The sequence below is a fragment of the Myotis nattereri genome (genome assembly GCF_964212035.1).
Source record: "Myotis nattereri genome assembly, chromosome: 21".
In the NCBI taxonomy this organism is placed as follows: domain Eukaryota; kingdom Metazoa; phylum Chordata; class Mammalia; order Chiroptera; family Vespertilionidae; genus Myotis; species Myotis nattereri.
Window position 1 is genome coordinate 17,127,556 of NC_138097.1, and position 15,074 is coordinate 17,142,629.

At 45.3% G+C, this 15,074-nt stretch overlaps 1 protein-coding gene across 3 annotated transcripts in view; it reads left to right on the forward strand.

The window, feature by feature from the left end:
- The window catches only part of TJP1 (tight junction protein 1), a gene marked incomplete at its 5' end in the record, with an annotated part of 90,671 nt that overhangs the window by 42,158 nt on the left and 33,439 nt on the right, over positions 1 to 15,074 (forward strand). For all 3 annotated transcript variants that reach the window (XM_081114835.1, XM_081114836.1, XM_081114837.1), the window contains one exon: positions 9,561 to 9,617. In XM_081114835.1, coding sequence (XP_080970961.1) covers positions 9,561 to 9,617 — 57 coding nt within the window. The remainder of the gene's footprint in view (positions 1 to 9,560; positions 9,618 to 15,074) is intronic.

Sequence of the window (15,074 nt, forward strand, 5' to 3'; positions counted from 1 at the left end):
GGAGGTCACGGATCGATTCCCCGTCAGGACACATGCCTGGGTTGTGGACTAGATCTCCAGTGAGGCCTGCAGGAGGCAGCCGATCCATGATTCTCTTTCATTGATGTTTCTCTCTCTTTCCCTCTCTCTTTCTCCCTCCCTTCCTCCCTTTCGCTCTCCCTCTCCCCTCTCCCTTCTCCCTCTCTGAAATCAATAAAAATATATTTAAAAAATAAAAAGAAGCTAGTTTTAGTTTTGAGGGCATTTTATGGCTAAGGTCTTAAAATCCATCATCTTAAAGTACATTTTTATAGATATCCATTTATTTGACTCTGATCAGACCAGTAAAAGCCAGAATCAGGCAAAATACGTGCTTTGGACAGAAACAACTAAAAACAAGTGTACTTTTCAGAGCATACTTGCAGGGAATTGGCCCACGTGGCGCCTAGAGGCAGTCTGGAAGATTTATTTACTGGTGGTTTTTGTGTGTCACAGTGATAAGTGTTGGAATTGAAACAAACAAACATATACCAGTGTACACTTGGATGCTGTGGTGGCTCTAAAGTCAGAAGGCAGTGCCATGGCGAGTAGATTTGCCCTCTGGTTGTAAATATGAGACTGTGTGTTGATAATAAACGATGGCCCCGTAATAGGGAACACCGATTCTGTGACAGGTACTAAGCTGAGTGTCCTGTGTGCACATCTCACTTACCCTTAGCTCTGGTAGGTACTATTTCTGTTTTATAGCGACGAGTCAGGTAGCTGATCGCACCCCTGATATACGCTTTAAAATTCCTACGCGCATATGCTAGAGGTTCTCGCTCTGGCGGAGCGTCTGGAGCTGCTGGGAATGGCGTTAGGTGAGTCTCATGAGTCATGAGGCCGGGAGAGAGTGTGGGGTCAGAGAGCGCAGGCTGGGCTGAGCTGAGGGAAGTGGTGTTGCCCAACTCCAGCTGGTTGTTGGCACCAGGGAGCCAGGCCAGCTCTTCCAGTTTCTTAACGCAGGTGGTAAACCCAGATGTTTATGAAACTTACCTCCACTTAAGTGTTGCCAGCTGATGGCATTCTCTTCTATCTTTTCATTTTGAAATGCGTTACCTATATAAAAATTATTATATAGTAACCCCATGGAAACACCACCCAGATCAAAGACTGGAATAGAGCCAGCTTCTCAGACGCTCCACCCACTGCTTGCCTATGAAATGGAAGGTCACACTGTCCTGACCACAAGCTCCATATGTGGTGGCCTTCCTGGTCACACCTTCCTCCCCCAAGGCAGCCACTATGCTCACCTCGCTTCACGATTCATACGTGGTTGCATGCGCATCCGTTCATCTCCACTGCGGTCCAGGATTCTGTTGTATGACTAGACCATGATTGACAGACAGCTGTCCAGGATTCTGTTGTATGACTAGACCATGACTGACAGACAGCTGTCCAGGATTCTGTTGTATGACTAGACCATGACTGACAGACAGCTGTCCAGGATTCTGTTGTATGACTAGACCACGATTGATGGACATCTGGTTATCTCCTGATTTTGGCTGCTAGGAATCATGCTCCCATGAACACATGTCTGTCCCTTGGTGAACATTGCACATATTTATGTATGTGGGCACTGCCCCTGGATTATTTAATGTGTCTTCAGTTTTAGTAGGTAACGTTTTTTCCCAAGAGGTTGTACCACTTACACTCTTCATCTTCGTGGCTGGGAGTTTCTGTTGCTCTGCATTTCCACCATACTTGGTGCCAGACCCTATAATGTGAGCCCTTCCAGTGGGTCTTCAGTATAATCTCAGTGTAGTTTCCATTTACGTTTGCCTGACTAGGTGAGCAACTTTAAAAAGAAATTTATTTCAGAGAGGAAGCTAGAGTGAGAGAGATAGAAACATCCGTGATGAGAGAGAATCATGGATCGGCAGCCTTCTGCATGCCCCTTACTGGGGAGCGAGCCCACAACCCGGGCATGTGCCTTGACTGGGAATCGAACCATGACCTCCTGGTTCATAGGTCAGTGCCCAACCACTGAGCCACACCAGCCAGACAATGAGCAACTTTTTATGTTTATGGCCTTATCAAGTCTTTTGTCCCCTTTTATTTGGGATTATCTTTTCTTGATTTGTCTCATTTTTTTGGATCAAAGCTAGAGTATATGTACTGTAGATAGAGTTTTCAACCTGGCAGTCACATCTTAATGGTGTTTTCATGACCGAAAGTTCTTCATTTGAATGTGGCCTGAGCGTCTGGCCCAGAGAAAGGCCAGCCAGGAGGCGTTTCCGGTGAGCGACCTGTCAGCAGGCAGGATCTTGCAGAGAGGACTCAGGTACAGCAGGACCGAAAAGGTTTCCACCGAGTCACCCTCGTCTTTATGGCTTTATGGCTCTAGGCTCTGGACTCTGAGTCCTGGGTCTGCCGCTTACGAGCTGATTTCTTATCTGTGAAAAGCAGCGGCTGTAATACCAGCATCCGCTCAGGGTGGCTGTGGGCTCACTCAGACAGTGCCCGGCCCACCGGAAGCCCTGATGTTAGCCCAGAAACATCGGAGTGAAGCCCATCTTAATGCCAGAGAAGAGGCATGTAGGAATCATGTCTGCGTGTACACGTGTAGAGACATTTAATGTGTGTGTGTGTGTGTGTATTTCTATATTGGATACTGGACAGATGTCAGCCTGAAGGTTAGGAGTCCCAGCCCAGCAAGATGTGCTATGGTTTCAAAAAATGACCCTTGCGCTCCCGAGATACTTTTTAGAAATCGCAGTCGCCTGAAAGGAGAGATGCAGTCTCTAGTGGGATGGATTTGGGGATGGAGATGAAAGGCTTCCCAAACCAGTGCCCCTGGCTCAGCCGGGAGGTGTCCCGTGTGGTGACTGAGCGATGGCACCTTCTGTTCAGCTTTTACCTCCGGAGACCTCGTCTCTTTCCACTTGTTCCATCTGTACTTTTTACCATTTACACACCCTCCCCCCAACACACAGACATGCACTATCCTCTGTTATAATCTCTCTATTCCTGTAATAGCCTCCTAAGTAGTATCATACTCTCCCCCCTTACTATCTGTTTTCTAAAATGATCTTTTCAAAATCCAAGTTTCTTTAGTGGCCCCCTGTGCTCCAGTGCGCGCACTCATTCTACAACTCTTAGGCTTCCTACTGCCTCTAGGAGTAAAGACCAAACTCCATCAGGTGGTCACTAGGCTCCGCCTCTAGCCTCACCTGCATCTTCCTCCTTCGTGCTCGCTGTCCCTCCTCTAGTTCCTACCAGGCCTGCGCTCCCTGCCAGTTTCCTCTGGAGTTCCACTCGTGGCCCTGTTTTCCTTTTTTTTTTGTATTTATATACGCCTGTGATTACTTTTTAGTCGTGGAATTTCTTTGGTCATCTAGTTCTCCCGCTAGACTGTATGCCCCATGAGACCAAAGGTCATGCTAATTGTTTGACAGTGTCTGGCATATAATAAACTCTCAGATATTGTTGGAATGAATGAGAGAAGCATGCTCCTACCCTAGGGCTCTTGCTGTTTTCTCTACCTAGAAAGCTTCCCATCCCCCGTCCCTCCGTCACCTCGCACCTGTCCAGGTCCTTTCCTCTGGAACCTTGCCCTAAACCAGAAAGGAGGCTAGCGCGCTGCCTTACCTCCCCATACTTCCCCTTTAGACTTACAACAGCTTGTACCCATTGCCTGCTGGCTGTTTGCTTTGCCTATATCCTCCCTGGCTTCTCCTCAAGTTGGTTTAGTCCTTCCTTTTTTCCTTCTAAAACATTTGTAGTCCCAGGGTCATCTTGGTCCTTAGGTAACTGGATCTTTTCTCTTGGGTTTAATACTACTTTGCTGATTACTCCTGAGCCAGTATCTACCCAGATCTCGGTCTTGACCTTCAGACGAACTGCCCACTGTCCATATCTCTGTGCCGATCGTTCCACAGGCACCTTAAATTAAGGATTTTGAAGTAATATTTGTAATACTCTTCCTGCTTTTTCTCTCAGTCACCTAATTCAGAAAACTGTCATCTTTGACTCCTCCCCCCTTTAACTTTAGCTTTCTAATTGGTCTCCCTCCCTCAAATCCATCTCCCACACTACAGCATTCAGAAAGAGTTTGACTGTCACTCGATTGCCTAAAACGCCCTCCTGTTTTCCCCTGGAGCTTACGAGACCTGTTGCGATGGTGCTTGCAGCTTCTCTTATTACTCCTTCCACTCCACCAATTGTACTTTCCGGCCATATCAAAGCCAGCTTCACGTGCAGCTTCATCATAGCATCAAAAGCCTTGCTGACATGCGGTTTCTTCCCGAAACGACTCCTGCTTTTGCTGGCCATCCTTCAAGCTTGAGCTCAAGTGGTTTCCCGGAGACCCAGGCTCTGTCTCATAGCGGGCAGAGTCCTCGCCATCCTCTGTGGTCACCTCTCTCACAGCATTTATGTAGTGGTGAGCCTTCCCCTTGAGCCCCTAGGGAAGGGGAGGGGCCTCATTTGCCTCCACAGCACTGAGTATATATGATAAATGTTTGTCGAATGAATGAATGAACCTCTTATTAAATAACCACAGGGTGGTAGCATTTAACTGGCTGCCTACACTAGTCTGCATAGATACTGTCGAGGAGGGAAGGTTTTCTTTATCTGGAGAGCACTTGCTGTATTTATTCTGTTCTGCATTTGGTCTTCTTTCAGTGACAGGTTCGTCTGTGTTTTCAGTTCTGTCCTCCGGCCTTTTCCCCATTGCTTTGTCGTCAGCCCTGGAGGACGTGAAACTGCCTAGACTCAGGATCTGGAGTTTTGGCCGGAAGCCCTTCAGAGTTGGTGATCTGAGCGGTGTCTTTGCCAGCTGGAGCGCAGAACAAAGAAACCAAACAAACTCTTGGTGGATTCTGAAATGCAGCTTTTTGCCTCTTCAGAAATTGCGATTCTAGTCAGCGATGCTGACTTAGAAATGTGCGGAGAACTCAGAGCCCAGCAGCTACGCATTGCAATGTCCTTGCCTGGAGTGCGGCATTGGTTTCTGAACTTGCAGCCTGTTGGGAACTGGGGTGCTATTGGACAACAGCTGGGATTACAGTCTAATAGCATTGGCGGCAGGAAGGACTTTTTACTTAAGCAAATCTCATCCAATTCCCTAACTTTGGGAGGACAGCTAAGGTCACCTGACTAGGTAACAGCAGATTTGGGCTCCGATCTGGCTATTTCTGGTCTAGTTCATTTTCTTTTTAACAGCATTTTTTCCATTACTAAGGAGTGACAGTGCTAGGGTCCTGCAGTAGGAACAGCACCTTTTCCATGGTTCCCACAAACCGAAATGCTTGGAAATGAGACTAGATTATCAGAAGGTCTTTGTCCAGGTTACACAATTATGCTTTCTGCTTTGTTTTTATTTAAATACATTTTTATTGATTTCAGAGAGGAAGAGAGCGGGAGAGAGAGATAGAAACATCAGTGATGAGAGAGAAGCACTGATCAGCTGCCTCCTGCACGCCCTCTACTGGGGATGGAGCCCGCAACCTGGGCATGTGTCCTGACCAGGAATCAAACCGTGACCTCCTCGTTCATAGGCTGATGCTCACCCATTGGGCCACGCCTGCCAGGCTCTGTTTTGTGTTTTGTTTTTTGTTTTTAATAAGAAAAATGCCAAGCACGTTTACAATAAGGATGTTGAGTTTTAAAAATCCTTTATTTGAGTAGGTGACAGATGAACTTGATAGAACACTGCCAGTGGGCTCCTAGTGAAGGAAAACAGGAAGGGTCTTCCCTCCGCACCCCATTTCCACCTCTGCACCCCGGGGCCACTTGCTGCTTAGAGAGTCTCCAGGGGAAGCCCTGCTCCTCTTGTCTTTCGCGCTCACGAAAGAGCGCTGGTGCATGTCCTAGTGAGACGCTTCACCTCGTGTGAGCCTTCGGTTTCTGAGGCCTCGCTGCGGGGACTGTAGCAGGGTGGGAAGAATCCTACCCTGGGGACCATGGTCCTGAAAGCTAGGCTTTCGTTCTGTTGTAGCTCGTTCGCACACCGAGGTCTGTGTCTTTGTCGATCTCCTTGCCCCTCGGTGCATCGAGAACTCTGACAGGGTCTGCCTGGTTACACAGCGGCCTGGGGAGGATTGTGCTGCTTTTGCCACGGAAGGAGCCCAGGGGCTGGAGAGGAGATGGCAGGGCTCACTGGCTGAGCTGGGAGTGCGTCTTTCTCTGTGTGTGTGTGTGTGTTTTATGTGACGGGATTGCAAGGCGTAACTCATTTATGTTCTGGATTAAATTGGTTTATGTGCTTGCTGCTCCAGAGCCTAACAGCCACCTCCCCTTTCTGCTGTTCCACTCTCTGTTGCCTTGAACATAGGCCTCTGGCCCGGTAAGTCACACTCACAGGCCCTGCTTGGCTTTCGGGGAGAGGCGAGGTATTGTAGTGCCACCCTTCATGGGGAAGCCATCGAGCAGGTGAGGGTGTGCTTTTCCAGTCCCTCCAGAGAAGACACATATTGCATTGGAATGCTGAGGATTGTTTTAGCATTTTCATTTCCCCCTCATCTCACACAAATAAAATTACTTACATTTCTGTTACCGTACTCCTCTTGATATAAATCCCTTAGTAACAGTAGAATAAATACCTTTCATAGTTAACAAGGAAACAAAATAATCTTCTTAAATATTATTTGGTTTTCCTCAAAGCTAAGTGAAAAACAGATATTTGAAGTTTCAAATGGGATTTGGTAAATGTGGTTTAAGATACTTTGGGAATGGAGAAAGGAAAGGCAAAAGCTAAAATAATCCCATAATCCCTTCACTTGAAGATGACCGATGTCAGCATTGTGTCTGTCCTTTCAGCTCTCTTCCTACTCAGGTTTAAACAGAATGAGGCCGACAGTGCATAAGCTGCTTCATAGAATTGACATTAAATGCATCTCGCATTTGATTAATATTCTCTTACAACATGGAAAACTATGTGGTCATTACAACCACATGGAGGATGATAAGCCCTCTCGTACCAGATCCTTCTCCAGGCGATTCCTGTTATCAGGCCACTTTCAGGTTGTGCCATAGGGAAGGGATTGAGGAGGCAGGGGCGCCACACCACTGGGTAGAGGGGTGGGTGAGGAGGAGCTGAGCTCGAGCTATGCAGGCAGTTCTCATTTTTGAATGTCAGCTAGGATGGGGCAACCTGGAGGTTACTGCAGGTATCTTGATCATGTATATTTTAGTAGAACTCTATTTTTTTATATATATATTTTTATTGATTTTTTACAGAGAGGAAGGGAGAGGGATAGAGAGTTAGAAACATCGATGAGAGACAAACATCGATCAGCTGCCTCCTGCACACCTCCTACTGGGGATGTGCCCACAACCAAGGTACATGCCCTTGACCTGAATCGAACCCGGGACCCTTGAGTCCGCAGACCGATGCTCCATCCACTGAGCCAAAGTGGTCAGGGCAGAACTCTATTTTTAAAATATGTTTTTATTGATTTCAGAGAGGAAGGGAGAGGGAGAGAGATAGAAACATCAATGATGAGCGAATCATTGATTGGCTGCCTCCTGCATGCCCCCTACTGGGGATGGAGCCTGCAACCTGGGCCTGGGCCCTGACTGGGAATCGAACCTGGGATCGACCGTTCAGTCTGCAGGTCGATGCTCTATCCACTGAGCCACACCTGCTAGGGTTATTTGAGTGGAATTCTTCATGCTTAGCAGATTACTGATATCATCATTGCTTCACATCGATGGAGGAATTTTCTTCTAATACATTAAATCCTGGTCAGTTTTCGTTAAAACCACAAAACAGATTTGTTTCCAGCAGAGGTCTCATTAAAGGGAGGTTTGGCTGCACCCGACAGGCAGATTGAAACAAAGCGCTGGGAAGGCTGGCGGTTTTATCTGTGGGAGCGAACAGAGCGCCTTTCTCTCCCTCATTCATCGGCAGGAAGGCGAACCTCGCTGCTTTGCGTTTAGGGAAGCAGCCTTTCTTCATAGGATTCCTTTGCTGAAGTAGCTGCAGTCTGCCATCAGAGCTGCTGTGGGAAGGAGAGAGGGGCCCCGGGCACCTCGCTGGGCCTCTCTCGACGGGCATCTCCTGTGATGTTCATGACAGTGGAGCCAGGACGAGGAAACAGGCCTCCCTGGGACATAGGCAGGCACAGCAGTGTAAGGAGTGACACTGAGAGCGCCATGCTCACATTCTCCCTCCACCCCCTTGGTTACCTCTGCAGAGGCTTGAAAAAACTTTATAGCCCTCGCTGGTGTGGCTCAGTGGGTAGAGCGTCAGCCGAGGATTGAAGGGTCCCGGGTTCAATTCAGATCAAGGGCTCATACCTCAGTTGCAGTCTCCATTCCCAGCCCGTGCAGGAGGCAACCCATCGATGTGTCTCTCTCACATTGATGTTTCTCTTTCTCTTTCCCCTCCCACTCTCTCTAAAAATGAACGGGAAAATATGCTAGGGTGAGGATTAGCAGAAAAACCACCAAGGTTTGTTTATAGATGTAGTATATTCAGGAACCCTAATTTCAAAAGTGGTCACAGTAAAAGAGAGAGAATTACTTTAAGCTTCCAAGAGCCATTAATCCAATTTATAAGACATTTATTTTGAATTCTTTAGTGCTTACCTGGTAGATGGAAATGCATTTCCCTCTCTCGTAAGAGTTTTTTTCTTTTTTTTAAAAAAATATATTTCATTTTTTTTTTTACAGAGAGGAAGGGAGCGGGATAGAGAGTTAGAAACATTGATGAGAGCGAAACATCGATCAGCTGCCTCCTGCACACCCCCACTGGGGATGTGCCCACAACCCAGGCACATGCCCTTGACTGGAATCGAACCTGGGACCCTTCAGTCCGCAGGCCAACGCTCTATCCACTGAGCCACACCGGTTAGGGATTGTAAGAGTTTCTGGACAGTAGATGAACCCGATTGCACAGTGGTCTGAGTAGTGCCCTCACTGGAGCTTGCATCGCTCTAATTTTATGGTGCTGCTTGGGGAGGTGTTTTTGGAGCTTTTCTTTATTGTGTGTGTGGATGGGTGTGTGCAATGGTATCCTAGAAAAGCCACTTTTTTTTTTCTGTAGAAAAAAAGCCTGAGAAGACAAATCTGTAGCAAAATCTTAACTAGGTGGGGCAGAGTGTTTAACTGTGATATTAAAGCGACCACTGACCAGACCTATCAGATGGTCCCATCTCATTTCCTGGAACCTGAATATTTATAATCCTGGATTCCGGAGGGATTTGACTTTTCCTTTTCTTTGCATAGCATACGGAATGCTTTACAATGTCTCATGTGTCAATAGGTATTTTACAATAATGCCATTCCAACTTTGATTCTTTCCTACCTCACGCTAAGTATAAAGTTGCAGCATGAGCTGGAGCTGGCAAGAAAACGAACAGAGAACGGCCTCTGTCCAAATTAAGTTAAAAACACAGGAAGTTCCTGTGAGTAGTTTCCTGTCCCTTCCAACAAAAGCAAACGAAAAAACCTTCCATGGTTATGAAACTCCTTTCAGAGTTGCTAATATTAATAGTATGACTCTAACGTGCTAAATGGTCTGCTAGTTGTTCTCGCTCACTTAATTGAAGACGTTTTCTTAAAAGACAAATGCCTTGTTTTTCTTTCTTTCTCAGAGCACAGCCATGGAGGAAACGGCTATATGGGAACAGCACACGGTGACGCTTCACAGGGTGAGTTTGTGCTGCAGTAAATCATGTGTGCAGCGCAGGATATTGGCAGCTGCGGGGAACAATGGAGGAAAGCCAGATGTCAGGAAGCCCAAAGAAAGGGGGCGAGCTTTTCTATATCCCTTTGTTTAAGATTAGAATTGCAATAAACTTGTTATTAAGGTCAGCAGTGACCCTGGCTACTTTTCATACATCCTTTCCGTGGGTATTTGTGTACTTGCTGTTTTATTCCTGACTGAAGAAATCATTGACTGTAAATTTGGAGGGATCAGATAAGAGACGCGGTGCACTGTATACATGGTAAACTGCTTCAGCATTTCCGAGGACAGATGCATGTGTTGTAGGCTTGAGGTTTAAAATGAACCAGGTCGCCTGGGTAGTAAAATCTTAAAGGATACTTGTGGGTTTGGAACACGTAGACCCCAGGCCATCGCGTGAGCAGTTGCCGATGGGCACAGAGCAGGGAGCAGGAAGCTGGGTCAGAGTAAGAGCTTGTCTGCCCTGCACTTGCATCCTACGCTGCCTCTTCCCCTCTAGCAATGGGCAAGCCATCCCATCCCCTTCTGAAGTTGTGGTCTCCACAGCCGTTTTTTTTAAATTATTGATTTCAGAGAGAGAAAGAGAGAGAGAGAAACATCGACTTGTTGTTCCACTTACTTTTGCATTTATCGGTTGCTTCTTGTATACGCACTGACGGGGATCGAACCTGCAACCTTGGGGTATTGGGACGATGCTCTAACCTATTGAGCTACGTAGATGTAGTCATGTAACCATCACTACAGTGAAAATATAGAGCAATCATCACCCTGAAACTTGTGCCCATTGTAGTCAGCTCTGCCCCTCCCCCCAGCACGTAGCCACCGCTGATGTGTGTTCTGTTCTTACACAGAGATGTTCAGCCTTTTCCAGAATCACATCAGGAGCTCACGCTATATGCATGCAGCCTTTGAGACTGGTCTCTTCTAACGTATTTGAAATTTCTTGTATCAATAATTCTTTGTTTTCTTTTGTTGTTGTTGTTAGTTTCTTCCTGTTGCCCAGTAGTGTTCCAGTATATGAATGCAGATTTACTTACTCTCCAGTTTGGATACATTTGGCTTTTTTCCAGTTTTGGGTGATATGAATTAATCTGCTCTAGTATACAGGATTTTGTATGAACCTAGCTTTTCATTTCTCTTGGGTAAATCCTTAGGCATGGAATTGTTGTGTGTCTTATGGTAAATGAATATTTAACTTAAAAGAAACTGCCAAACTGTCTGTACCATTTTGCATCCTCGCTACCAGTGTGTACGGCCTCCAGTTGCTGTGTATCCTCACCAACACTCGATATTTTCAGGGTTGTTTGGGGGTTTGCATTTTCTTAATTTTAGCCGCACAAATAGGTGTGTAGTGGTATGTGGTCGTGGTTTTAGTTTCTAGTTCTTTAAGAGGAATGATGTTGAGTATCTGCGTATGTGCTAACTTGTCGTCCATATATCTTCTGTGTTAAAATGTGTCCAAGTCTCTTGCCCATTTTTAATTGGCTTGTTTGTTTTCTTATTGCGTGTTTTCTTATAATTGTGGTAAAATACACAAAACATAAAATTTACCATCTGTTCACGTCCTTTGCCCATTTTGTAATTGGGTTATTTGTATTTTAATTGTTGAGTTATAGGAATTCTTTACCTATTTTAGATATTAACCCCTTATCAGATATATGACTTGCAAATATTTTTTTCCTATTCTGTGGGCTGTCTTTTCATTCTGTTGAGTGTGTCCCTTGGTGCACAGAGTTGTTACTGAATTTTGATAGTTCTTTCTGTATTCAGGATACAATTTTAACTCCTTTCTGTCGTTGGCAAAAATCAGTGACCATTTGTGTGCGGTCTTTCCTTGATCTCTCCTATTGATCTAAGTGTCTGTCTTCCTGCAGTGACTTCTGCTTTGACTACCGTAGCTTTCAAGAAATTGTTTTCTTCTTAGTCTGTTGGTATGGTCAATTTCTTGCTTTTTGAATGTAGCACAGTCGTGCATTCCCAAGATAAATTTCACTTGATTGTGATATATCATCCATTTTCTATATTGGATTGATTTGCTCATGTTTTTTGAAGATACGTGTTTCTGTGTTCATAAAAAATATTGGTCAGTACTTTTTGTGTGTGTATTGTTTTTATCTGGGTTTGGTCAGGGAAACAGCTATGCGCCTCAGAACAATTCCTGTGCAGTTGATGTCACTTCTTCCTTAAATGTTTGGTAGAATTCATCTGGGTAGCCAGCCATCTGGTCCTGGAGTCTTCTTTGTGGGAAGGCTTTTAACTATAAATTCAGTTTCTTTGATGTTATATAGGACTGTCCAGTTATGTATTTCTTCTTTGTTAGCTTTTTTTTTTTTTTTGGTAGCTTTGGTAATTTGCATCTTTCTGAGTATTTGTCCCTTTCATCTAATTTATGAATATAAAATTGTTAACAATGGTTTCTTATTTTATTGCTATAGGATCTGTAATGAGGCCCTGTTTTTATTTTTGATATTGGTAATTTGTGTCTTCTTTTATTTCTTGGTCTAGCTGGCTAGAGGTTTAACAATTTTGATTGATCTTTTCAAAATACCAGTTTTTTAAAAATATATATATTTTATTGATTTTTACAGAGAGGGATGTGCCTGCAACCAAGGTACATGCCCTTGACCGGAATAGAACCTGGGACCCTTCAGTCCGCAGGCCGACGCTTTATCCACTGAGCCAAACTGGCCAGGGCCCAGTTTTTGTTTTCATTGATATATTTTGTTTTGTTTTCTATTTAATTGATTTCCGTTCTTATTTTTATATTTCCTTTTTTCTGCTTATGTTGGGTTTAAATTGTTCTTTTAGTAATTTCTTAAGGTAGAAGCTCGATCATTCTTTTGAGACCATCGGTGTAATTTGGCATTCTCACATTCCAGTTGTTTTTCCCTAGTACCTTTTAGTTTTTAAATAAGCAAAATAAAATAAGACCCATTAGCTAAAATATGTTTCTCCTTCCTACTATTCTGCCTCGTTTTGCTAGGAATTCACGTGTGGGGAACACTGTATTTACTACAGATCATTAGCTTAGGCAGAGCAGGAAAAGCTCTTGAACGCTGAGAAATCAGAAACCGATTTTCTGAGTGTGCTCCGTGTCACACCCGCTCAGCACAGTGGGCATGATCCCCGAGAGCTCCTGTCTGGCAGGTGAGGGTCCGTTTCTCTGTAGCCGGCCTCTGCCATGCTGCTTCCTTCTGCCATGAGAAGGGGGCCAGCCCGGAAAGCTGTCATCGGAAGTTCCATGGAGATGAGAGGATGCCATTCACAGAGCTGCTGCCGCTGGGCCTCACCAGAGCGAGTCCCCGACCGAATGGGAGTCTCAGCACCATCCCTGCGGGAGCTGGGTTTTGAAGGTTCTTGAAAATAGCCCTGTCGCTGTGAGCTGACTTACACCAACCACACTCCACTCGACTCACTCTCCGCCGCTGCAGGATGGGACGCTCAGACAGCACCGTCCCTGGGTGTTCGGAGTTGGTCCAGAATAAAATCTGGCTCTGCTAGAATATTGTCGGCCAGCTTTTCCTGTCAAGAGCCAGGTGATATTTTAGGCTTTGCAGGCCGTAAATCTCTCACTACTCCTCAACTCTGCGCTTGCATTGCAAAAGCAGCCGTAAATAATAGATGGACACACGGGGGTGGCTGGGTTCCAGTAAAACTTTATTTACAAAACTGGGCAGCCTCCCAGATTTGGCCTGCAGGCCAGGGTTTCTGACCAGTGATGTAGAGCAGTGACTTCCGTTTTATTATTGTAAAGAGAAGTCCACTGGGTCATCCCCAACTATGAGATTCTGAGTCCCTTTGTCTGCCTCTTACTGAGTGCTCCAGATTGAAATGGAGGGCCACGGCCCCTGGCTTCACATTTCTGCGAATCACTGACAGAGGAATGAGAACAGTGGTGAGTGAAGGAGGTGATTGGAGGCGATGTTCTTTCGTCACTGACCTGCAGTATGGATACCATGTGGGGCCAAGTCAGGACAAATCCATGCTCTTTGACATCTGATGGTCAATTGCATGTAAAGCAGAAGTACCTTTGTCTTTTAGAAGAAGAAAAATTCTGTAGATGAAAACACAATAGTTTCTGCTGTTAGCTCTCAAGAGTAATGTCCGACGTGCTTCTGTATTGCCCCCTGCTTCTATTTGCATTCCCAGAGGAGACGTCCTTCACCTGAGAACATTCGAAGCCGTAGACATCCTATTCACCCTGCAAGGCTGAGTACGTCGCTGCTGCTGCACTGGGAGCCCCGCACTGTCACAGCCCCTGCCACAGGCCGACTCCTGGCCTCGTGGGCTCGGCGCTGCCACTGGCCCTGAGTGACCGTGAACATGTTCCTCGGTCGTTGTCGACCCGTCTCCTATGCATCATAACTTCCTTAAGGGGAGGAAATGTTCGTCAGTGTTATATCCCCGTAGTGCTCGGCACTTAGTTAAAAGCCCAATAAAAGTTAATTTCCTAGGGGACCACCCTCGTCAACAAAGTCGCTCTCAGGAAGTCCAGATAGCAGCCTTCTCCAACAGCAATATAATGCGAAGACATGCATAATCTAAGATCGTCTAGCCTTCATATAAAGAGTGTCAAATACAGGCGAAATTAATTTTATAATAGATCTTATTTATTTAGCTCAGTATATCCAAAATATTATCATCTTCAACATGTGAGCAATATTTAAAATTGATGTACTTTACTGTTTTTCTCATAGAGTCTTACAAAACTAATGCACATTTTACAGTTTCAACACATCTCTGGTAAGACTAGCCACATTTTCAGCACTCAGTGGTCACATGTCTTGGTTGATCATAAATTTAGTTTCCCTACCAGGCAAAGGTTTGAACACAAAAGCTTTTGCCGCTCATGGCTGCTTATGGTCTCAAAAAGATGAACTATGGTGAGAGGAAAATTCTTGGATGCTCTTTCTTCCATTCAAAAGCTACAACCATAAATGTGTGTGCACATGCAAATAAGTGAGATCATATTATACTGCTTTAACTCCCCCCCCCCAATAATAAACATTATCTTAGACATTTCTCATGTAAAAACCAACTACCTTTTTTTTTTTTTAATATATTCTTAATGATTTCAGAGAGGAAGGGAGAGGGAGAGAGGGATAGAAACATCAATGATGAAAGAGACTCATTGATTGGCTGCCTCCTGCATGTCCCCTACTGGGGATCAAGCCCACAACCCAGGCATGTGCCCTTGACTGGAATCGAACCCCGGATCCTTCAGTCTGCAGGCTGATGTTCTATCTGCTGAGCCAAACGGGCTAGGACAAAACCAGCTACCTTTTGACACACCTGAAAATTTGTGTGGTAAAGATACATGAGAGAGATAGAATATTTTGCATTTCTATTAGAATTCCACCGTAGTCTGTCAGTAAGCCCAGCACTGAGCCTGTGGTTGCCTTGGAGTAATAATATTTCTACC